The 25,647-nt window shown below is 38.0% G+C and overlaps 1 protein-coding gene across 1 annotated transcript; it reads left to right on the top strand.

Annotated features, from left to right (window-relative positions):
• The first annotated feature begins 1,347 nt into the window (after positions 1-1,347).
• On the top strand, positions 1,348-25,647 carry LOC107782306 (ATP-dependent 6-phosphofructokinase 6-like). Its single transcript, XM_075251012.1, has 14 exons — positions 1,348-1,874; positions 3,693-3,739; positions 3,844-3,883; positions 4,661-4,723; positions 4,819-4,956; positions 5,041-5,199; positions 5,646-5,699; positions 6,155-6,223; positions 22,331-22,460; positions 22,912-23,180; positions 24,018-24,066; positions 24,149-24,303; positions 25,146-25,320; positions 25,472-25,647. The coding sequence occupies exons 1-14, from the start codon at positions 1,773-1,775 to the stop codon at positions 25,522-25,524; spliced, it is 1,503 nt and encodes a 500-aa protein (XP_075107113.1). The 5' UTR covers positions 1,348-1,772; the 3' UTR covers positions 25,525-25,647.

Genomic DNA, 25,647 nt, shown 5'->3' with positions numbered 1-25,647 from the left:
AAAGTGAAACTCAAGAACACTAGAATCACATTTAAGCGTCGAAATCATGTCAAATGAATTTCGAATTGAACTAAATTTTGCAGACAAGTTGTAAATAGTGAAATGAACCTATTTTGTACCGAAATCAAAATCCGAACCGGGTAGCAACAAAGTCAATGTACGGTCAAACTTAGGAATTCTTTGAACCTTCAAATTACTAGTTTTCAACAAATCATATTAATCAAGTTAGGGACTTCTGAATTCAATTCTGAGCGGACCCATCGGGACCGTCAAAATACTGATTCGGGTCCGTTTACACAAAATGTTGACCGTAGTCAACTCAAACTAATTTTAAGGCAAAATTTCATATTTTCTTTAACTTTTCACATAAAACCTTTTCGGAACAAGACATGGACTGTGCACACAAATCGAGAAACACTAAACGGAGCTAGTCAAGGTCTCGGAATACAGAAACAAAAGCTAAAACTCAAAATGACCTATTGGGTCATCACAGTATAAGTTTTTAATTTTGTAAAAGTAAATCGAAAAAATACCGAACTGTACTCAATAAATTATATGTATTAAATATATTATATATATCAAATTTCAAAATAATAAAGCATTAAGTTTTTTCTTTGGGCCTAGAAGATGAAAACAACTACATGCCAACAGGTAATTGACACCCGAAGTCCAACTTGGGAACCTATTGAAACTATTCTGCTACTCCTATAAAACTAAAGCAGTTCTATTATCTTGAGTAACGAGCCACAATGTATTGGATAACTTTTCCCTTTTATGATTCAGATTTCTCTTATTAAATACTTAATTTTATTACACTCCGTTCATGAGTCCAATTTTGATTAATATCTTTTCACTCTTGTGATTCAAATTTCTCGTCTTTGCCTAATTTATTTTACACTATAATAGAATAGTTGGACGGGTGTCTATTCTAGTTAACTTTTATGTTTCCTTTGATTCATCACATTTTAAACAATAAAATGCCTAATGAGTTTTTTCCAAAATCCTATACAAGTGTGAATGGTGTCGTATTCTAATTTTTACTTGTGACTCTTGCATGACGTTTTTTAAAAGATATCCAAAATTAATTGAACGCACAAACACCGAAAAAAAATCGAGATGACAAAGACGGTTTCAAAAAGTGTAATTTTGATTATACAAATAGAATAACCGAAAAATTGATAAATTTTATTTTATAAATAATCGGTCCCTCCTACTTACCACCTCAAACTTTATGGTCAAAATTAAGTTGGTGAAAAATAAGGTGAAGAGTACGAAAGGTCAAGAAGAAGGATAGATTTCATGCAAATGTGAAAACAATACTACAATCTTATAGATTCGTAACAATTGATTTTTTTTTTTTTTTTTTGCTATGAATCGTTTAAACTTTCTCTGTTTTTGATCTCGAAAATGAAAGTATATAACGTTATAGTAGCAGCCAACCAGAATTGTAGAAGTTTGAAGCCACCTATTCCCATACACTTTTTCCAATACCATCGGCATAGCGGTCTCTGGTTTTGAACATTGCCAGTCTGACTCGCTCCTTTTTCGTACTGAATGAGGGAATCGTCAACTCTATTGTACCTTCTTTCTCGCACTTACTCCGAACTATTATCCATTCTGTTTTTCCCATTTCATTCTTACAATTTGAAACAAAAACCAATCTTGGGAAATTTTTGGGTTGAACACAACTTCTTCTGCAAATTAAAAATACAAACTTTGAACTTTTTTTTAGACTTACCATAGTAGTAGTGTTAATATAATTGGAAGATCAGATGGGGATAGAGAGTAAATACCAAATGAAGGTGGTGGAAGGAGATAATGGCTACGTACTTGAAGATGTCCCTCACTTGACTGATTACATCCCTCATCTTCCCGTACTTACTTTCTTTTCTCCTCTTTTAGTTTTTATTCTCTAACTATGAAAATCTATCATTTCTGCATTTGTTTGGTTGCTGCACTTTTGATTCTTGATAATGTCTATTCAATGGCTTTTGTTAAATGGCTGCTTTAGTCTTTCTGCTTCAGAGGGCTCTGTTAATTTTTGGAATTATTACATGTTATAATGTTTCTTTTTGACTTGATCAACCTTTTATTGCAAGCTCTGATTTGTTTACACTATCCCATAAAAATATGCTAATGTTGAAATGAAAAGACTCCACCTTTAAATTTTTTACCATGTGGTGGTTGATGAATCCAATACATAAATTTTAGATTTATAGCTTTAGCAACAAGAGTATACTAGGCATGAGGAGCACATGTCCTCTAGACAGTTTAATAGTTTATTGAGTAGAACAGTTTCTGGATTCTATTTCTATATTTTGACCGGAAAATTACATGAGGCTATGCGTTAAAATATGTAGGGAGAAATTTTCTTCTCAATTAGTAGGGGGTAAACTGATATATGGTTAAAGTTATATAAAATGAAGGTGAAAATCGAGACATAAGTTTTGTCCTTTGGAAGTTTACTCCATGAAGATAAGGAGCTGTTACATTCCTTGATTTATTCAAGGACATCCTAACTTGATGAAGAATGACTAGATCTTTGAACTTACATTTATGTTAAAGAACGTTTTCGCGGCATTTACATATACTCTAAAGCAAGGTGTTATAAATTCTAAATTTGAATCAGATAATAAGAGATTTTGCTTGAACATGCATCACACTTTGTTGTATTCTAGGGAGTTCTTGGAGTATATCGATTTGATATATGGACTTGCATTCATGTCCAAAAGGTTCTGAGTTCCAATTCTGTTTGGAGATAATTGCAAACCATGGGATCATTGAAGTTGTATTTGTATCAACTCAGTGATATCTAATTATTGGAAGATCTAACATTGTATAGATGAGTTGCGCTCTTGAATATAAAGGGGTGGACATCCACTTGGAGCATTTTCGTAAAGAAATTCCATATTTATTTATCTTGATTGAGATGGAGAGAGAGAGAGAGTGAGAGAGACATTGAGGGAATATGCATTAGCTGTTGGGAAATATACTATTGAGTTCTTCAGCAACACTAAATGACTCATGAACAAAGGATGTTAACTCTAGCTCATATGGAAATATTTTAATACACTGAGTTGTCATGCTTTGTGATACACTAGCATCATGCATGTTTAGCAAGTAGTTATAGTTCATTCCATTTGAGACTTTACGATGAACTTCGCACATTCTACATTGAGGAGGAAATTGAGATTTCAGACTCTGTCTTTAAGTTTCTTTCAGATCACACAAACAACGCATTTCCTCTTTTTCTTATACGTACACTTTCTCTTCATGGTTGAGGTGCTGGCTTTCTTTTACATAAGCGCTCTTTAAATGAGCATTGTTTTCACCCTGGCCTTAGCTTTTTCTAGGTGGAAACAATTTTTTTTTTTTAATGTTGTCACTACTCTTTGTTTGCTTTCTTCTCTCTCTGAAGTTTATTCTAATACGGAGTCCATATCCTTACACTTACTCTCATTTTGTTTCGTTCATATTTTTTCGGTTGGAGTGATCCACTTCTACTTTTTGCAAGAGTTGTCTTCACTTTTTCAGTCGGAAAATAAAATTTGTATCTGTTAGACACAAAACGCTTGATTTCGACTATTTAAAATGTGTATCTGCATTTATCCTCAACCATGTATGTTTGTTGCTCTAGATGTTGATATATCTACTAACTCGACTTTATTCTTCATTCCATTGCTTGATGACAGACTTATGATAACCCATTGCAGTCTAATCCAGCATACTCAGTTGTGAAGTGAGTCCATTATCAACTTTTCTTTTATTTATGCTATTAGGCCGATGTGGCAGTTATTACGCTGTTGACCCATGACAAGTTATGAACTGTCTTCATGATTTCAGGCAGTACTTTGTCGACCCGGATGATACAGTTCCTCAAAAGGTGAAATCTTCTTTTTGACTTGTTCTGCCGGTATATATACATTTCTTTCATAAAATATGTCTTTACTTCTTTCCCTTTCAATGGTTAATGAAATGGTTAGACGGATAACAGATAACAGATAGCTACATCGATCTGCGGAAATTGACTTAGTGGTTCTGCAAAGTGGGATGCTAGTCATACAAATGAACTACATAGAACTATCTGGAAAGCAAGTGTAGAGGATCATCAGGTCTGATGTTGGATTTGGAGATCAACAGATGCCAAATTATGTCGAATTAGTATTTCACAAGAAATTCTACGGAAACTTTTATCATTCAACTGCTAGAAATGATGTCTCAAAAAATGTACTCTATATTAAATGTGTCTCCCTTAAAGGATAAAAAAACTGAAGTACATGTGAAACAGAGTAAGAACTAATTGCAAATATGGTAAAGAAGCTACTGAAAAGGAAGACGTGGCTGACTCTTCAGAGTGTCTATAGAGAGTCCAAACTGAACTTTGCATCCTGAATCATTTCTTCAGTCTTGTAGTAGTTGCCAATCTCCTATGCCATTGCAGTGAAAGAGCGAAAAAAAGTGTGTAAAGATTCTTCTTTTTTTAATTGGCTTTTGTGGATAAAATATTTGATCAGCCATTTATTTTATTTCATATTCCTTGTTGGCTTCTCTTTTCATTTACCAAAAAGGGAAACATTTTTGTTAGAGAGAGCTCCTTTGTTCATCAATCCCTCCTCTTTCCTTGTGATAATTGTTATGAATTTGTTTGATCACTTTGTAGATTGTTGTTCATAAGGACAGTCCACGAGGACTACATTTTCGGCGTGCTGGTCCCCGTCAGAAGGTATGTCTACTTTCTTCAAGGATGGAAATATGCAATCTGTTGCCATTTACCGATATGCAATCTTTCACTCAGAACAAAGCTTCTATGTGTCTCAGGTTTATTTCAGTTCAGATGATGTTCGTGCTTGTATTGTTACATGTGGTGGTTTGTGCCCTGGACTAAACACGGTGATCAGAGAAATTGTACATAGCCTTGACTATATGTATGGTGTAGATAAAGTCCTTGGAATAGAAGTGAGTTGGCTGATGTTCAACTTCCTTATGCTTGATAAGCTGTTTTGTCTGTGCAGCTAACTGTACATTCTTTTTCCTTCATAGGGAGGCTACAGAGGTTTCTACGCAAAAAACACTATCAATTTGACACCAAAGCTTGTAGATGATATTCATAAACGTGGTGGTACAATCCTTGGGACGTCACGAGGAGGCCACGATACCACAAAGATAGTTGACAGCATACAGGACCATGGAATTAATCAGGTACTCCAACTACAAAAGTTTGTCTAACTATATGTCTGCTGTTGAATCTTGGAGTACCTTTCTTCTTTTGGTCCCTTTCTCTCTTTGGGTGGATTTTCGAATTTCTGCAAAAGTAACTTATTTAGGAAGAGAGTAGTATCTTGGTCAGAAGGAAAATCTTTGTGTAATTGACAAAAGTGGTATCATGGAGACAAGCATTGTCTTTACTTGTAAAAGAAGTTGAGTAGTATGTTTTCTGTAAAAAAGGAAAGAAGAAAAGATCCTTATTGATAAATTTTAGTGTTACAACAACATTAATGACTTATAGAAATATCCATTGTTCTATTTTAGCAATTTGCTAGTCCGCTTCGTCTGAGGCATCTTTGATTTCATCGCAAAAATCTTATGATAATGGCTGTCCTGCACAAAAGCTTCCACTTGATATAATGAGCATCTTATTTGTTCAGGTCTATATAATTGGTGGCGATGGGACTCAAAAAGGAGCAGCTGTCATTTATGAGGTATGTTAGATTCTGAAAATTAAAAGGCCAAGTAATTACCCACCCAAAAACATGAGTTAATTTCTTGAGGGGATTCTTTACCACTCTACAACTATCAACTCAAATATCTTGTTCCATATGTACCATGTCAACATTATATGCATTCAGCTTCATCATCTGCACAGAGATTCAACACGTCTGAATATACCTTACTTCTAGTTCTGGCTAGCTTTTCTCAGTATGTCTTTGTAGTTTCCATGGATTTGCTAGACTCTAACGTGGAAACTTTCGAATATGCTAGATGCATATTTAGTCTCAGTGCAATGTAAATGTAACCAGCTACTGTCATATGCATTACTTGGTATCTGATTTCGGGTCCTGATGGTCCTTGGTGGTATCAATTCTTTGCTTGGTAAAAGAGAATTTGTGTTCATCTTTGCAAGCATTCTTAGAACAATCCTACTCCCTTTTTGCAGGAAATCAGGCGGCGTGGTCTCAAAGTTGTTGTTGCTGGGATACCAAAGACAATTGACAATGATATTCCAGTATTTCTCATTTCCTCTTACTATAATTGATTATATTTTTTTCTGGTATGATACACAATTTAGCAACCTAAAGAAGTAATTCCAAAGTTTCTTGTAAAGTGCAAAGCATAAATTTTACTGAATAGTAAAAGTACAGTGTAATTACTTTTTTTTTTTGAGAAGGTAACAATTTATATATTAATAAAAAAACTTCACTAAAAAAGTGAAGTCACCCATTGAAAGTGTTGGTTTATGTTTAGTCAACAATGGCATGCCAATTGGAAGAGTTGGTGGAAAGAGTTGGTGTGGATACTAGGAGGAAGCTTCCTCCTTTGATGTCACCCAATGATATCAAGAGGAGGTCTTTACCTCTATAAATAGATGCACTCCTTCATTTGTAGAAACCATCCCAAAAATAATACAATACATTGTAGTAAGTAGAGAGTTAAGAGAGAAATTCTCTTAAGTGTAATTGGGAAATCTCCCCTTCCTTTGTTAATAATAAAAAGGCAACTGTTCTCTGGTGGACGTAGGATTATTTTGATCCGAACCACGTTAAATCTTGTGTTCTTTCTTTTACGTTTCTGCTAACAATTGGTATCAAAGCGACCGGATTCTTTAACGATCCAAGGAGGAAGAACAAGCAAAGATGAGTTCCATGAAGTTTGAAATTGATAGATTCAGTGGACGCAACAACTTTAATATCTGGAAGATCCAGATGATGGTGTTACTGCGGAGGGAAGGTTCAATCCATGCTATTGACGGAAAGTATCCTAAGGATATATCAGCTCCTGACAAGGAGAAGATTGAAGGGGATGCATTGAGTGCAATCCAACTATCCCTTGCACCTAACGTGCTTTGTGAAGTGAGTACGGGTACCGAAGAGATGGCCAAACAGTTATGGGAAAAGCTAGAAGGGCTATACCAAGACCGATCAGTGACAACAAGGATGTTGTTACAACGGCGTCTTCACACATTTAAGATGGGGTCAGGTACTTCGTTACAAGATCATTTAGATGCGTTCAATAAACTTGTCATGGACTTACAGATTGCAGGAATTAAAAAGGAGGAGGAGACACTTGCATGTGCTTTGCTATTTTCATTGACTTCAGGATATCGTGATATTGAGAATTCAATGATGTATAACAAAGAGCCTATCAAGCTTGAGCAAGTGCGGCCGACACTTAACTCTAGTGATGTGCGGAGGCACATTGAAGGAGATAGAGATGACCAGGCAAGTGGGCTCTTTGTGAGAGGCTGGACTAGCCAACAGGGAAAGAGCAAATCAAAGCATAGATCAAAGTCTCGTGTGAACAAGAAGAATACAGAGTGTTGGGGTTGTGGCAAGAAGGGGCACTTTGAATGAGATTGCCCAATGTCAAAGTCCAAGGAAAAGACGAGTGCATCTACAGTTGAACAGGTACATGATTTTGATAATGATTATGTACTAACAACATCGTGTAATAATAATAGTAGTTATGGAAACAAATGGGTGTTAGACTCTGCTTGTACTCTGCATATGACGTTCCGAAAAGACTGGTTTAGCAGCTATGAGAAAAGTGGATGAACCGTAGTAATGGGCAATAATGCAACTTGTGCAATAGTTGGCATTGGCTCAGTTCGGGTTCGCTGCCATGATGGAGTCGTGAGGACTATTACACAAGTCCGTCATGTTCCTGATCTGAAGAAGAATTTGATCTCCCTGAGTACTCTGGATGAACAAGGCTACAGGTACATGAGCGAAGCAGGAATTATAAAGGTGACTAAAGGTTCTTTAGTCATGCTGAAAGGCAAGCTGGAGAACGACCTTTACACATTGGCCGGAAGAACCATTGTTGGCTCTGCAAATGCATCTATAGTGCAGTTATCTAATGATGACAAGGCAAGACTATGGCACATGAGACTGGGTCATATGAGCGCACGTGGACTGGAGATGTTGAGCAATCGTAACCTTTTGGAAGGTGAGAAGATCAGCACACTTGACTTCTGTGAGCACTGCGTTCTAGGGAAGCAGAAGAAGGTCAGCTTCAGCACTGGCAAACACAAGACAAGAGGAGTGCTAGACTACACTCATTCAGATTTATGGGGTCCCTTTAAACTTCCATCGAAGGGCAGAAAGAGGTATCTTCTCACTTTTATTGATGATTTCTCACAAAAGGTTTGGGTGCATTTTTTGAAGGCAAAAAGTGATGCTTTTGAAGCATTTAAAGAGTGGAAGATTTTGGTTGAAAATCAATTGGAGCGGAAAATCAAGTATCTTCGCACAGACAATGGCTTGGAGTTTTGCAATGAAGAGTTTAATGAATTCTGCAAGGTTCATGGGATCTCAAGACATAGGACTGTCAGGCATACCCCACAGCAGAATGGAGTTGCCGAGAGAATGAACAGAAATCTTCTTGAAAAGGCTCGTTGTACCTACAAGCCAAAATGTCCAAAGTATTTTGGGCTGAAGCAGTTCACACTGCTGCTCATATTGTCAATCGATCTTCAACATCGGCAATTGACTTTAAGACTCCAAATGAGGTATGGTCAGGTGAACCCTCTAACTATTCATACTTACGAGTATTTGGGTGTCCAACTTATTATCACGTTAATGATGGAAAGCTTGAACCAAGAGCTAAGAAGGACATATTCGTAGGGTATGTGGATGGAGTAAAAGGGTACAAACTTTGGTGTTTGTCTTTACTCAAATTTATAGTTAGTACAGATGTCACCTTCGATGAATCCTCTATACTTGATCCTCGTAAAGTTTTCGTGGAGTTTTCAGGAAACAAGAACGACGAGCTTCCGGTGGAGCTTGCCAAGGAAAAGGATCAAGAGACTCAGGTTAAAAATGAGTCAGAAGATGTAGACCTTGAAGAATTTGCTGTCAATGAACCATACACAATTGCGAAGGGAAGGGAGAAGAGCCAGACATGAGAACCGGAACGCCTTATAGATCAAGCAAACTTGATTGCATATGCGTTCGTAGATGCACAAGAAGAGATTAAGGATCTGGAGCCCTCCTCGTATATTGAAGCAACTTCTTGCAAGGATGCTGGACAATGGCGGTTAGCCATGACTGAAGAGATGGAGTCTCTTCACAAGAATCAGACATGGGTCTTAGTGAAAAGACAAAAGGGGAAGAGAACAGTTGGATGCAAGTGGGTCCACCAAAAGAAAGAGGGAATTCCTGAAGTGGAAGATGCTAGGTTCAAGGTGAGATTGGTTGCAAAAGGTTTCAGTCAGAAGGAGGGAATTGACTACAATGAGATTTTCTTTCCAGTCGTGAAGCATAGCTCAATTCGCGTGCTACTAGCATTGGTTGCACAATTTGACTTGGAGCTTCAACAGCTTGATGTCAAAACTGCTTTCTTACACGGTGATCTAGAAGAGACAATCTATATGGATCAGCCTGAAGGTTTCCTAACTGAGGGAAAAGAAGATCACGTATGCCAACTAAAGAAGTCTTTGTATGGTTTGAAGCAATCCCCTAGACAGTGGTACAAGAGGTTTGATGCATTCATGACTACACATGAAATCTCAAGGAGTGCATTTGATAGCTGTGTGTATCACAAGAAGATGTCTGGTAACTCAATGATTTATTTACTGTTGTATGTTGATGATATGCTTATTGCTGCTAACAACATTACAGAGATAAATGCTTTGAAGAAACTGTTGAGTAAGGAATTTGACACGAAGGATTTAGGAGCTGCAAAGAAAATCCTTGGTATGGAGATTTCAAGAGAAAACGGTGTTGTACATCTTTCTCAGAAGAGGTATATTGAACAGGGTTCTCAAGAGATTCAATATGCATACGTGCAAGCCTGTAAGTACACCATTAGCTCCTCATTTTAAACTTTCAGAGTTACAAATGCCTCAGTCCGAGGATGAGGTGGAGCATATGTCAAAGATTCCTTATGCCAGTGCAGTTGGTAGCATTATGTATGCTATGGTATGCACACGTCCAGATATTGCTCAATCTGTAAGTGTGGTAAGTAGATACATGTCCAGCCCAGGAAAGAGGCATTGGGAAGTTGTCAAGTGGATATTGAGATATCTCAAAGGAGCTTCTGGTGTTGGTCTGACCTTTCGAAAAAATGGTGGAGGTATTTCAATTCTCGGTTGTTTAGATTCTGACTATACAGGAGATTTTGACAGAAAAAGGTCCACAACTGGATACATCTTTACCTTCGTTGGCAGTGCCGTTAGTTGGAAGTCGACTCTGCAGTCGATTGTCGCTTTGTCTACGACAGAAGTAGAATACATGGAAGCAACGGAGGCGGTGAAGGAAGCTATCTGGTTGAAAGGTTTAGTAGTAGAATTGAGTTTGGTTCAGCTGGAATCAACTCTTAGATGTGATAGTCAGAGTGCTATTCATCTAATGAAAAATCAGAGATTTCATGAGCGCACTAAACACATTGATGTCAGATTTCATTTTATTCGAGATGTTGTTGAAGAGGGAACTATCAAGGTCATGAAGGTTATCACAGACGGTAATACTGCTGACATGTTGACCAGGATAGTCCCGCTCGCTAAGTTTGCACACTGTAAGGACTTGGCGGGTGTGTGCATCAACTGATACAACTCCAAAGAGAACAGTTGTTAGGTGGAGGTGGTATGTTCAACAATGGTTTGATTCTTCTTATTTCTTACAACGGGGTTGCCCAGTAAGCTTAGAAGTTTTGGCCAGAGTTGTTCACACGCACGCTCGAAACGCAAACCAAGGTGGAGATTGAAAGTGTTGGTTTATGTTTAGTCAACAATGGCATGCCAATTGGAAGAGTTGATGGAAAGAGTTGGTGTGGATGCTAGGAGGAAGCTTCCTCTTTTGATGTCACCCATGACATCAAGAGGAGGCAGTTTGATGTCACCAATGACACCAAGAGGAGGTCTTTACCTCTATAAATAGATGCACTCCTTCATTTGTAGAAACCATCCCAAAAATAATACAATATATTATAGTGAGTAGAGATTTAAGAGAGAAATTCTGTTAAGTGTAATTGGGAAATCTCCCCTTCCTTTGTTAATATTAAAAAGGCAACTGTTCTCTGGTGGACGTAGGGTTATTTTGATCCGAACCACGTTAAATCTTGTGGTCTTTCTTTTATGTTTCCGCTAACACCCATATTTACAAAGAAAGTGCCCATAAAACCTTGGTCATCTCACAAGGAATCTAGAACATCAAAAATGGATTCATGATCCTCCATAAACTTTCCTTTACACCAAAAATAGAAAAGAGCCAAACATTTCATCTTTATCTTCTGGATGTTACTGGACTTGTCTTCAAAACATCTTTGGTTTCTCTCTTCCCAGATTGTCCACCATATGCATGCTGGAACTATTCTCCATCTCTCTTTATAGCTTGAAATGTTGCCCTCTTTATTCCAGCAAGTTAGAACATCATTAATTCTTCCCGGCATTGCCCATGAAATTCCCCTTAAGCTGATGAAGATTCTCCATAGTTGTACAGTGAGTTTGCAGTGCAAAAAATGATGGCTAATTGTTTTTGCCTCCTCTCCACATAAGTAACATCTAGAACACAGGTGGAATCCTCTTTTGATTAAGTTGGCCTGTGTTAGTACTGCCTCTTTTGCCAGTATCCATGTAAAGCAAGCAACCTTGTATGAAATTTTTACTTTCCATATCATCTTCCATGGACCAACCTGGTTGTTAGACAAGTTGAATTCCTTGTAAGCAGACCCAACGAAAGCCTCCCCTGCCTATTCCTTTACCATACGATAAGATCTTGATTAGAGTTGGTACCACTGAATCGCTCCAAAGTATTGTAAAAGTCAGTTACTCTTTCAATCTCCCAATCATTTAGCAATCTTCTGAATGTAAGATTCCATCCCTGATTAGTCCATGCCTCGTGTAATGTCACTTGTTGTTGCTGATTCAAGGAATATATGCCAGGAAAGAGATCCTTCAATGGTCCTTGTCCTAGCCAATTGTCATCCCACAGTGAAATCTTCCTACCATTTCCTACCTTGAACTTGAATTTGTTAATCAGTTTTGGCCACGGATTCCTAATTGACTTCCACACACTAACACCATATGGAGTTCTCACTGATTTGGTTGTCCATTTTCCTTTCGTTCCGTATTTCTCCGTAACAACCTCCGTCCACAGTGATTGTTCATCTGCTGCAAACTTCTAGCCACTTTATCATCAAACTCTGATTCTGAATTCTTATGTTTTTTATTCCCAGTCCCCCTGCCTTTTTGCTAGTAGTCACAGAGCTCCAATTAACCAGGTGGAACTTCTTCTTCTCACTGTTGCCTTCCCATAGGAAATTCCTTCTTAAGGCATCAATTCTCTTCACTATATTGACTGAGATTGGAAAAAGAGACATCATATAAGTAGGCAAGGCATCTAGTATAGAGTTAATCAGAGTTAGTCTGTCCCCTATAGATAGATTGTGGAAAGAGTAAGAAACTTGAATAATTTCATTCATATATTTGAATGTCATATACATGGCTTTATATACAAGAAGAGGTTAGAAACAAAATCCCATAAAATCTGGGATTATACAAAATAAAATAAAACAAAGAATCAAAATTTGATATGGAAAGATCTTAGAGAATCAAAACTTGATATGGACAAATCTTAGAGGATCAAATCTTGATATGGAGAATATCTTCTTGGAAATTCTCTATCATTCAACACTCCCCTCAAGCAGGTGAATGGATATCTTCCATTCCTAGCTTGCTTATCAGGTCTTGAAACACATTGTTTGGCAGTCCTTTTGCTAAAACATCGGCCAACTGATCTTTTGTAGATACAAATGGTGTACAGATGAATCCACTATCTAATTTCTCCTTAATGAAGTGTCTATCTACCTCAATATGCTTAGTGCGATCATGCTGTACAGGATTATGAGCTATACTTATTGCTGATTTATTGTCACAATATAGTCTCATATGTCCTTCTCATCTTGTCTTCAAATCATCAAGGATTATCTTTAACCATAACAACTCACAATCTCCCATCGCCATAGATCTGAACTTGGATTCTGCACTTGATCTGGCCACCACATTCTGTTTTTTACTTCTCCAAGTCACAAGATTTCCTCCTAAAAAGGTACAGTATCCAGAAGTTGACCTTCGATCCACTAATGAACCAGCATAATCCGCATCAGTATAAGCCTCTAAAACCATGTCTCCTCCTCTTCTGAATAGTATTCCTTTTTCGGGGCTTCCTTTAAGATATTGTAGAATTCTGTTCGCCGCTTGGAGATGCATTTCTCTAGGGTCATGCATAAATTGGCTAACGACACTTACATCAAAAGCAATGTCTGGCCTTGTATGGGACAAGTAGATCAATTTCCCTACAAGCCTTTGATACGAGCCTTTATCTACCACAGAATCTTCTGGAGAATTACACAACCCATGATTATATTCAATTGGTGTGGCCACTGGTTTACACCCTCATTTTCCTGTTTCTTTCAACAAATCAAGCACATATTTTTGTTGGGAAATAAAGATTCCTTGTTTAGAATGTGCTACTTCAATTCCCAAAAAATACTTTAATTTTCCAAGATCTTTGATATCACATTCCTTGAGTAAAGAATTCTTCAAATTGTGTTAGTCCTCTGAATCATCACCTGTTACTATGATATCGTCTACATAGACTAGTAGAGCAGTTACCTTTCCTGTTTTTGAGTGCCTTATGAACAAGGTGTGGTCTCCTTGACTCTGCCGATAGCCTAGCTTGATCATAACCTTTGTAAATCTTCCAAACCATGCACGGGGTGATTGCTTTAGCCCATAGAGTGCCTTCTTCAGTCTACATATCATTCCCTTCTTGCTTTCAAAACCAGGTGGTACCTCCATATAGATCTCCTCATCTAAATCTCCATGTAGAAAAGCATTTTTAACATTAAATTGTTGTAGGTTCCAATTAAAAATCGCCGCCAATGACAATAAGATCCTCACTGTATTCATTTTTGCCACTGGGGCAAAAGTCTCCAAATAATCAATTCCATAGGTCTGTGTGTAACCCTTTGCTACCAAACGTGCTTTAAATCTTTCTATAGACCCATCGGACTTGTATTTCACGGTAAACACCCATCTACACCCTACCGGCTTTTTCCCTTTTGGTAATTCCATCATTTCCCAAGTTTTATTCTTCTGCAATGCTTCCATTTCCACCTTCATAGCTTCTTCCCACTCTTTGTTGCCTAATGCTTCAGACAAATTTTTTGGAACAGGAATTGTGTAGAGGTTACTAAGAAAAGCTTTATGGCTTGGGGATAGGTTTTGATATGTCAAGGAAAGGCACAAAGGGTGTTGTGTGCAGGTTCTGGTTCCTTTTCTAAGTGCAATGGGAAGGTCAAGATCATTTGGTTGGTTATGATCTTCATGATCAGTTTGGTTTGGTGTTTCTGATGGTTCAACAGGTTCAAGATATGTATTAGGAGTAGGAACATGAGGAGATAATTGTGGTTGAGTAGTTTGATCAGTTAGCCTCTTTCTTCTGGAATAAACCTGCAATGGTGGATTACTTTCTTGAATTCCTTTATTTATATCAAGATTAGAAGACTCAATAGATTCATTAGGATTTAGAGACTCGGATGAGTTAAGAGATGGTGACTCAGGCAAGGACATAGATAAAGATTTGTCATGGCTAGGAATAGACAAATCAAGTAGTGATAAGTCTAGAGATCCTTTTTCATCCAATGACTCCCCCTAAATGTAAGAATTTTTAAAAAATGACTCACTTTCATCAAATGTGACATCAGCTGAAACAAAAAACTTCTTGGTTGATGGTTGGTAACACTTATATCCTTTTTGAGTAGGAGAATATCCAATGAAAACACACTTAAGAGCACGTGGATCTAATTTGCCTCTATTCTGAGAATGAATGTGAACATAGGCAATACTCCCAAAGATTCTAGGAATCAATTTACTGGAATTTTCGAAATTCGGGAAGAAACTCCTAAGAGTATCAAGTGGGCTCTTAAAATTCAGAATTCTTGATGGTATTCTGTTACTAAGATATGCAACAGTTAGGACAGCTTCCCCCCAATACTGATTTGGAACCTTTTTGTGAAACAATAGTGATCTAGTAATGTCAAGTAACAAACCGTTTCTTCTCTCCGCTATCTCATTTTGTTGAGGAGTATTGACACATGAAGATTCGTGAATAATTCCCTCATTTTTGAAGAAAACAGAGAGGTTTTGATTGAAGTAGTCCTTGGCATTATTAGAACGGAATCTTTTAATTGTCACTTCAAATTGGGTTTTAACTAGATTAAAAAAGGTAGGAAGAACGTGGCTGACATCTGATTTTTGCTTTAACAAATAGATCCATGTTACTCTTGTACAATCATCAATGAATGACACAAATCATCTAGCACCGGAAATATTAGGAATGGAAGAGGGTCCCCATACATCACTATGAATAAGAGAAAATGGAGTCTTGACATCTTTTGTTGCTTATTGGAAAGGAAACACGTTTATGTTTTGCGATTTCACAATCTTCACAATGAAAGACTCAACGACCAAATTTTTGAATAACGATGGAAACATTAGCTTGATTACATAAAAGGAAGGATGACCTAAGCGACGATGATAGAGCCAAACTCTCTCTTTATTGGACATAACAAATTCAGACAAGAATGAACTAGATAAGGAATTCTTAATTGTATCTCCACTATTGTGAAAATCCAGAAAATAAAGACCACCTTTCTCACTAGCACGCCCAATCATCTCCTTCGTGTCCTGTTTCTGAAATGCACAATATGAAGAGAAAAAGGTTACTTTGCATTTGGAATCTTTGGTGACTTTGTGGACAGAAATGAGATTTGCAAGTAACTTTGGGACATAAAGAACATTCTTAAGTATCAAAGACTTTCCCAGTTGTATGTCTCCTTGGTCAGCTACAGTAATAACTGAACCATCGGCTATAGTTATTTTTTTATAGCTAGGGCAAGGTGAATATGATATAAAGAGATGGGAGGAACAAGTCATATGATCAGTTGCCCCGGAATCAACCACCCACATTGGAGAAAATTTGTCTCTAACATTAGCAACAAAAGTGGAAGAAATACCTGCAAAGGCCATTGAACAACTACCTGCCGAAGATGATATCTCCAGAGATTCCAGCAAAGTCTTCAATTTCTCAATATCTTCTTTGTTGAATTCTGGGACTAATGTACTTTTTTTATCAACCTGAGGGCTGCTAGCAATGTGTGTCTGCGTTCCATCAAAAGTATTTTTGGTTGGAGGTTTACCATTGAGTTTCCAACATCTCTCTTTCGTGTGCCGGTACTTTTTGCAGTAAGTGCAGTAAAGATTGTCCCTGTTGACAATCGGTTTGAATGAACTTGCGGGCTTGATGGTGCTCTCCAATTGTGAAACTCCAGATTCCTTTTTATTTGTCCCTTTTGTCATAAGAGCTGATCCTTCATTTATTTGAGTTTCAAGCATAACACTCCTCCGTCCTTCCTCTGTCCGTATAATGGCCATTGTCTCATTCAATGATGACAGATCTTCTTTCCCTAAAATTTGCACTCGTACAACATCAAACTCTGTATTTAGCCCTGCAAGAAAATCATAAATCCTTTCTTTTTCAATAAATCTTTTCAAAATTGCAGCATCGTCTGTGCAACGCATTAGAATGCATTGATAGTGATCCATCTCTTGCCATAACCCCTGTAAAAGGTTAGAATATTCAGTGACAGATCGAGCTCCCTGTTTTGTTGCAGATAACTTTGTTTTTATTTCATAGATCCTGGCAGCATCATGAACTTTAGAGTATGTCTCCTTCACTGCATCCCAAATTTCCTTAGCAGTATTCAGAAACATAACAGTATCACTAATTTCTGGAAGCATGGAGTTCCATAACCATGACATCACCATTGAATCATGTTCATCCCATGCATCAAACTTGGGGTCTTCTTTGGATGGTCTTGTATCGAGGAGATGTCCTAATTTCCCTTTACCTTTTAGAAAGGTACGAACAAGCTGAGACCATTTTAGATAATTTTTCCCATTCAACCGATAAGAGGCTTGAATATTTTGTAAATCTCCAAGGTAGAAACATTTTCAGAGACTGGAGTATTCGCAATAGTACTCTCTTCGGACATGGTTTTCAAATGGTTTCAACCCTTGGGCGGAATAAAGAGGACAAATGTGATGAAAAGATGGATGAATGAAAAAAAATCTGTCAGTAATAAGCCTAAGGCTCTGATACCATGTGGAAAGAGTAAGAAACTTGAATAATTTCATTCATATTTTTGAATGTCATATACATGGCGTTATATACAAGAAGAGGTTAGAAACAAAATCTCATAAAATCTGGGATTATACAAAATAAAATAAAACAAAGAATCAAAATTTGATATGGAAAGATCTTAGAGAATCAAAACTTGATATGGACAAATCTTAGAGGATCAAATCTTGATATGGAGAATATCTTCTTAGAAATCCTCTATCATTCAACATAGATAATGATTCTTCTAATTTGCTAGCTTCTTTTCACACTTCTCCAACACTCCATTCCAAATTCCTTTTGACTTACTTTTGGCTCCCAATGGCATCCCCAGATATACAGTAGGCATTTCACCTACATTCCCACCTAGAATATCAGCAAGACTTTGTAATTCCATTACCTCATTTACTGGATAAATGAAGCTTTTGTACCAATTTATGCGTAGTCCAGAAGTGGCTTCAAAAAGAATGAATATCACCCTTAGTATTTTCAGTTGTTCTCTATCAGCTTCACAGAACACCAAAGTATCATCAGCATACTGCAAATGTGAAATCCTCATGTTGCTATCAACCCTGCAATTCACCTTGAAGCCTCTGATCCAATTGTTTGTTTGTGCTCTTTTTAGCATATCGTTCAAACCTTCCATAGCAATAATGAATAAGAAAGGGGAAAGGGGATCCCCTTGTCTCAGACCCCTCTGGGAAGGGAAGAAACCAGCTGGGGCTCCATTGATGAGTACAAAGAAGCTTACAGTTGAGATGCAGTATTTTATCCAGTTAATCCATTTTCCACCAAAGCCCATTTTCCTTAGTGTTTCAAGCAGAAACTTCCAATTCAAATGATCATATGCTTTCTCTATATCCAGCTTGCATAGTATCCCCGGTTCCCTGCTTGTTTTCCTTGTGTCAATGCATTCATTAGCTATAAGGACAACGTCCATGATCTGTCTTCCTCTTATGAAAGCCATTTGTTGAGAATCCACCAGTTTATTGACCATCCTTTTTTAGCCTCTCAGTCAGTAACTTGGAGATAATTTTGTATATACTACCTATCAGACTGATAGGCCTGAAATCTCTTAGTTCTTGGCCCCCAGCTTCTTAGGAATCAGAGCGACAAAAGTGGCATTAAGGCTCTTTTCAAAGATTCCTTGTTCATAAAAATTTTGAACAGCAGCTACCACATCCTTTTTAACCACTTCCCAGCAGGTAGTGAAAAAGGCCATTGTGAAACCATCTGGACCTGGTACTTTGTCACCTGCACATGCCTTAACACTGTCCCATATTTCCTGCTCTCCAAATGGACTCTCCAGCATTGAGTTATCCTCTGTTGTGATCATCTGGTTGTTTCTGATGGAACCTATTGGTCTCCACTCCTCTTCTTCTGTGTATAGGTTTTGACAGAATCTAATCACCTCCCTCTTGATGTCTTCCGGGTTTTGCAGAGATTCCCCTTCTACTATCAACTAAGCTATATTATTAAATCTCCTGTGAGCATTGGCTGTTCTGTGGAAGAACTTGGTGTTTCTGTCTCCCTCTTTTAACCAAAGGGCCCTGGATCTCTATCTCCATGCTGCTTCTTCATAATTTGCAATCTCCTCAAACTCCATGGTCAATGTGGTTTTTGTGAATATTTCCTCCTCTGTCAAGCTTCTCCGGTCATGTAACTCCTCCAGCACTGCAAGTTGGTTGAGGATACTTGCTTTCCGTAATGCTAAGTTGCCTTGTAGAGTTTTGCTCCATTCTTTTAACTTTGTCTTCAAGTATTTAAGCTTCTAAGTTAAAATGAAATCTGGCCTTCCTTCACAGGTTAAAGAATTCCACCATTCTTCTATTCTGTCTTTGAATCCTTCAGTGTGCAACCACCAGTTCTCAAATTTAAAGTATGATTTAACTGGATCCCAACTACCACATTGTAGCATCAATGGGAAATGATCTGAGGTAACTCTCTGAAGCAGTGATTGCTTTATGTTTCTAAAATCTTCATTCCAGTCAGCAGAAATCAAGAATCTATCCAATCTGGCTACTATTATATGTCTGTCCCCTTTTCTCCATATGTACTCTCCTCCTGATAATTGGATGTCTACCAGTTCCATGTCTTCAATGAAGTTTGAAAAGTCAATCATAGCTCTTGTGAATCTGGAACAATTTTTCTTCTCTGATGGGTACCTTACAGTATTGAAGTCCCCACATGCCACCCAAGGTCCATTAAAGAAACCTCTTGCACTTGCTAGCTCCCACCATACTTTCTCCCTAATATCCCTTTCTATTTTAGATTCTTGGAAGCAAAAGATTTCTGCCTTCCAGCTGAGTATCAAACTTTTAATCAATCTCCTTTTCCTAACTCTATTAAATCCCCTAACATTCCATGATAGTTCCATTGCTCTTGAAATTATTTCCAATATCCAGACCTTTCAGCTCTTTGTATCCCTTCTTCTTTGTAGTCTGGACAACCTAAGTAACTTCTTTCCCTTTGTTCGCTTGCCTTCTGTTGTCAATTTTCATGTAAAGTTCCAATGTTTCTCTCACATCCACTAAAATCCACCCCAAATTCTTTGCTCAATCTGATGATATTCTGATGCACCCAAATTGATGCTTCAAATTCCAGGTCTTCTTCTGCCTCTAAGTTTTGATGGTTTAGAGGCACAACTTCTTCAATTGCCCAGTCCACAAACATATTAGATTCTTTTGACTGCATGTGCATGTTGTTGTATTCCTCTGAATTTTGTCCCTTCCCTTCGTGCTCAGCAAGAATCAACATTGCATTATCTTCAGGAATAGCTTCTTGTTGATTTTCTTTATCTCCATCATCCTCCCTCTCTTTTTCCTCTTCTTCTGAGCTGACTATGTTGTTGCTTTCCTTTGGTTCCTCCAAAACAATGGTTATTTGATTTACCACAGAAGGTTCAAACTGAATAGCTGTTATCTCTTCATTAAAGGGATCTGGCATGTGTTTTGTGAATGGTGTTTTAAAAGCCTTCTCTTCAGATATAATTTGAGTCAATGAATCTGGGCCCAAATCCTTTTTGTTGTAGTGTTGCGAAGCCCTATTAGTATTCATTAAAGAGTTACATGACTGGTCAGTTGCTCTTTTAGGGATAGGGTGAACCTGCTTTGAGCTGCCCACATGTCCCATCAAAACATATGTAGCTAGTCCCCCTGTTGGCTGCTTGACTGCAGCACCGCCGTACGTACTCACCGAAGCTTCACACCAGATCTGAATCTCAAAGACTACCCCTTCACATTCTATTTTCACTGTTTTTGGTACTGCAGATTCATCTCCTCTCACCTTTATTCTTGCCCATTTCAAATGATTTTTTAGTTCTGTTTCCTCCTCAGTTTCAATTCAGCCACCACAAAATTCCCCAACTTCTTTGAAAACTTTTTGAGACCATAGATGCAGTGGAAGTCCTACTAGTCTAATCCATACATGATTCATCATTTTATTTCTTGGAACAGACCCCACCATCGGATTCCACCATTGGAGCTTGACTTTGTATTTCTTCCAATACCATTCACTTCTCAGTACATGGTCAGCGATTAGCTTCGAAGGGAATTCGAAGAGAAACCTATTTTGGTGCATCTCGTAAATGTTGATACCATGTGCTTGCTTCCAAGAATTTGCTGCCCATTTACGAACTTCCGATAAGGTTGCAATTTCTGAGCTTTCTTCTGTAATGAATCCCACCAGGCACCTACCTAGCAGATCGTTGTGTGTTAAATCTCCAGAAATGTGTATAATGTCTCCTTCTTGTTGGACTTCCGCTTCCTTCATTTCTCTGCTTGCCCACTTATGATTTCTAATTGTGTTTGAATAGAGAAGTCCTTTTTCAATGACTTTTGGAGCGATAATTGTATTCCTCCGTACCTCGGCGTTCATGAACCTTTCTATTTTTGCTGCAACATATGACCAACCTAAATTGAATGCTGCCTCCGGAACAATAATAATTAACCTTCCCCTGCCTTGGACTTTAATGATGGTCATATAACGACCATGTTTGTTGTAGTTCTTCGCACAGAATATTTCTGAGAAATGATCCTTGATTTTCCATCTTTTCACATGATTTCCTTTCACCTTCGAGCTTCCTTCAGATTTTCACACAACCATATCATCGTCTTCCTGCTGAACATCGATCTTCTGATTAGGCTTCTCCCTCTCTCTGTCCATTCAAACCATTCTTCAGCATTTGTTGAGCATCTCCCTATTTCATATGACTTGAAGCCCATTGCAAAATAGATGATGTTGTTCTCCCTCATTGTAGGATTTTCCCGCTGGATAGGATGAGCAATTGATTTGTCAGCAATAAATGTTGTTAGAAAGTCCCCGGAATCTTGTGTTCTATATCCGGAAAATCGAAAAGTGTTCAGAATTTGGTGAAACTGGAATGGGTCTGGTCGGACACGCCTAGTGATTAGGCTGAGTGGAGAAATTTTTTTGAAAAGAGGCCCGGAATCTGGTATTTTGTCGCCGGAAAATAGAAAAGTATTCAGATTTTGATGAAAAGGGGATCGGTTGGGTCGGAAAAGGCTGTTGAGCAGGCTGGTTGAAGAAAAAAATTTGAAAAGTGGTCGGGATTAGCCACACGTGCCGGCGTGTGGCTTAGATCTCGCCGGAAAAAGGCTGGACTGTTTCGCGCGTGACGGCGCATGGAGATCTGGTTGCCGGAAATAAGTGCTGGGGTTTGGTCGGTTTGGGGTTGGTTCTCGCTGAGAGAGATGAGGTGGTCGGAAAAAGTATGTAGCAAAGCATCTCCGATCCAGCACAACCTTTGTGCTGGGCTTTCTAATTTTAACTGTTTATCTTAATTTGATCCAGTGTAATTACTGGAGATCTCATTTTGGTAGTTTGCCCTCCCATTTTACTTAAGTAACTAGTAACTAATAGTGCTTGTCAGTTTGGACTACTCTTACGTGAAAACAAGTTTGTTCTGTTATCAGGTCATCGACAAGTCATTTGGCTTTGATACTGCCGTAGAGGAGGCTCAACGTGCCATCAATGCAGCGCATGTTGAAGCTCAAAGTGCTGAGAACGGTATCGGTGTGGTGAAGCTAATGGGCCGCTATAGTGGTAACATGCTTTTACAAAGTCTTGAAAAACTTTCAATGCATAGAAAATTGCCCAGTATAGAATTTCTTTTACCAAGTTCACATAAAGACTGTTTTATGCCCATCTCCACTACAAATCTTATCGGGCACTTCATTGTTGGTTCATTTTGCTGTTAAATAATAAGCTCTTCTCTGCATAGTTAGCTGCAAAACTCATCATTAGATAGGCTATAGCTGTTATCGATAAAAAAATAACTAAAGTGAGCTTCTATATGCTCACCATTTTCTTGGAAAGCATAAATAAAGGTATACACATCTTTGAGACAACAAATTTGCTTCTTTCTTTTCAAGTCATATTCTCAATGCTTAACTGCCCAAACCTCTCCATGCTTGCATAGTCTATATATTATTGTACTTTTCAACAAACAACAAAAGTCTTGATTTTAGTTCAATTTGCTGGAATATTGGTGTAGGATTCATTGCAATGTATGCCACTTTGGCGAGCAGAGATGTTGACTGCTGTTTGATTCCAGAGTCACCCTTCTATCTTGAAGGAAGTGGTGGTCTCTTCGAATTCGTTAAGAAAAGTCTCAGAGAAGATGGGCACATGGTTATTGTGATAGCTGAAGGAGCTGGACAGGAACTTCTTGCAGAAGAAAATTCCCATGCTAGAAGCGAACAAGATGCTTCAGGAAACAAGCTTCTCCAAGATGTTGGTTTGTGGGTATCCCAGAAAATCAGGGTAATGGTTGTTATAGACAGAGTTGTCCCTAATCTTATAGTTATACATAATGCAGAACTGAAAGATCTTGCTTTCTCTTCCTCTCTGTAAGCGATTAAGTGTGCTCGTCTCTACTTGAGTATGCGCATTTTTGGGTTTGTGAGAGAGCTAATATCATCTGTGTTAGCAAATTACATCTGTTCCAGTCGACAAAGCTTTCCTAAAGTTCATACTATACATGGTTTCCAGAAAATAAGGTGCATATCTTCCTAAAAAGGATAAGGAAACGAGGAAGAATTTGTTTGACAGAATTATTCACTGAATGATTACCAGATATTCTCAAATGCTCATGTGCCTCTAATAAGAACTTGTACTTTTAACTACTCTCACAAAATAAATTCACGTAACCACCAAGTAGTGGTTTGCATCTTATAAAGCAAACACCATATAGAACAACATAAGAAATAATAGGTGAGGCATTATAATTCTATATTATACATTTCGTTATTTTTATTTTTGACTGCATTGTTGTCTATCTATCGCTTTTGAGGAATGGTATGTTGTTATGTATTTTGTACAGAGGCTGGTCTCCTATATCTGCCTTTAAACACTGACTATCTAACAGTCATGAAATTTGTTGAACTTCTTGCTGAAAGAACCCTGCAGCAATGCGCATGAGTTTTATATTGCCACTTATCCTTTGTTAAGATTCCTATGATCCAACATGGAAAATGGTTCTTGGTCCTACTTTTCTTTTTGTGTTTTCTCGCAGTCCATGTGGAAATCGTGACTGAGATTATTCATATTAGGAAGTATTATGTATTAGCATTCTACTCACCATTTTTTTACTTCTTGCAGGATCATTTTGAAAAAAAGCTTAAAATGCCCATTACTCTTAAATATATAGGTGGGAAAATTTCAACCATCTGAATAGCTGATTTAGTTTGAAAAACTTATGATGCTAACCAGCAATTCACATTGTTATGCAGACCCAACTTACATGATTCGTGCTGTTCCGAGTAATGCATCTGACAATGTATATTGCACGATTCTTGCTCAAAGTTGTGTTCATGGAGCTATGGCAGGGTATACAGGCTTTACCTCGGGGGTTGTGAATGGTCGTCAAACATATATTCCATTCAATGTAAGTATCTACATTTGGCTGTTGATCTTTCTAGTTTTATCTCCGGCTTCCTGATTAACCCCAAGGTATCGACAATGTCCGTCCCTGTGGAAATTGGAATCTGATTGGGACTTGGCTGTGATTTATCATACACTAGGCTTAGTTCCTAGCTGCTTTAAGTTGAACAGCTTCCGGTTCACTAACTGCTTTTAGCGTTTAGGTTTAGCTTGAGGATGCAACTCATGTTCTTAAAAGTTCGATTTCCTTCCTATAATCACTTTTCCAACGCCGGTGTCGTCCATTTGGAGTCTAAAATCCAGTTTAGTTTTTCTTAAATTTTCTTAACGTCAGGGTAGATTATTTGTTGCCTTTCAATGAGTATGTTAAATAAACAGTCTCCGGAAAGTACGCTCTACTGTTTAGTAAGATGCACTTGCACCTTGGGAAAAAACATGGTGTTCGTTTTCTCTAAGATTGTTATCAGCAACCTATTGTTCTGTATTCATGGTTCTGGTGCACTGACCTCTCCCATATGACATAAAGCATGTCGAATCTAATTTCATGGCATAGTTGATATCAGCAGCAGCTGTGTGCATGTTATGTAAAAGCTGGTTTTGTCACTGTCATCTTCCATGACAGAGCTGTTTTAGCAATATTATGCTCTATTCGGATCATTTTCACCTGTGTGACTTGGTGGCAGAAAGGGGAACCAAAAGCCATTCAATCAATTATGTTGTACCTTACCTTATCAAAAGATTATGTCCTGGGCACTAGTTTTATTTTGTGATTCGACTTTCAAAGCTATTACTATGGACACACCATTTTCACAAGTTTAACCAGCATCTTCATTCTTTGCTGTGCAGCGCATTACTGAGAAGCAAAATAAGGTGGTCATAACTGACAGGATGTGGGCACGGCTTCTTTCGTCGACCAATCAGCCAAGCTTCTTGAGCACAAAAGACATTGTTGAAGTGCAAAAGGGGCAGCACCCACCAACTCAGTTATTAGATGGGGATAACAATGACAGTGAGACTTCAGGTAAACAAAACACTAGCATGGCATGAAATAAAAGCACCCTATAACACTAGAGCAGTAACTTTTCTCACCAGTAGTCACTCAAGTTGCTATTTCTACTACCTTTAAATCTGCAAATGCCTACCATAATGTCAGATTAATCGGGTCGTTGTAGGAACTTATTTGAAGGTTTTGGATCTGTTACCGTGCCTCAGCTGTGGGCAGTAACAGATATGTATATTGAAGGTTTTGTTGTATCTAGTGAAGTTGCCGCCAAAGCTTCGTTGTATTCATGATTATGAACCATATTTATTTGTATGTTGTGGAGGTGTTGCTTCCCAATTTTTTGGT

Source organism: Nicotiana tabacum, chromosome 1 (genome assembly GCF_000715075.1).
Source record: "Nicotiana tabacum cultivar K326 chromosome 1, ASM71507v2, whole genome shotgun sequence".
In the NCBI taxonomy this organism is placed as follows: Eukaryota; Viridiplantae; Streptophyta; class Magnoliopsida; order Solanales; family Solanaceae; genus Nicotiana; species Nicotiana tabacum.
Note: the sequence above shows the minus strand (reverse complement) of the source record. Positions and strands in the feature narration are given on the sequence as shown.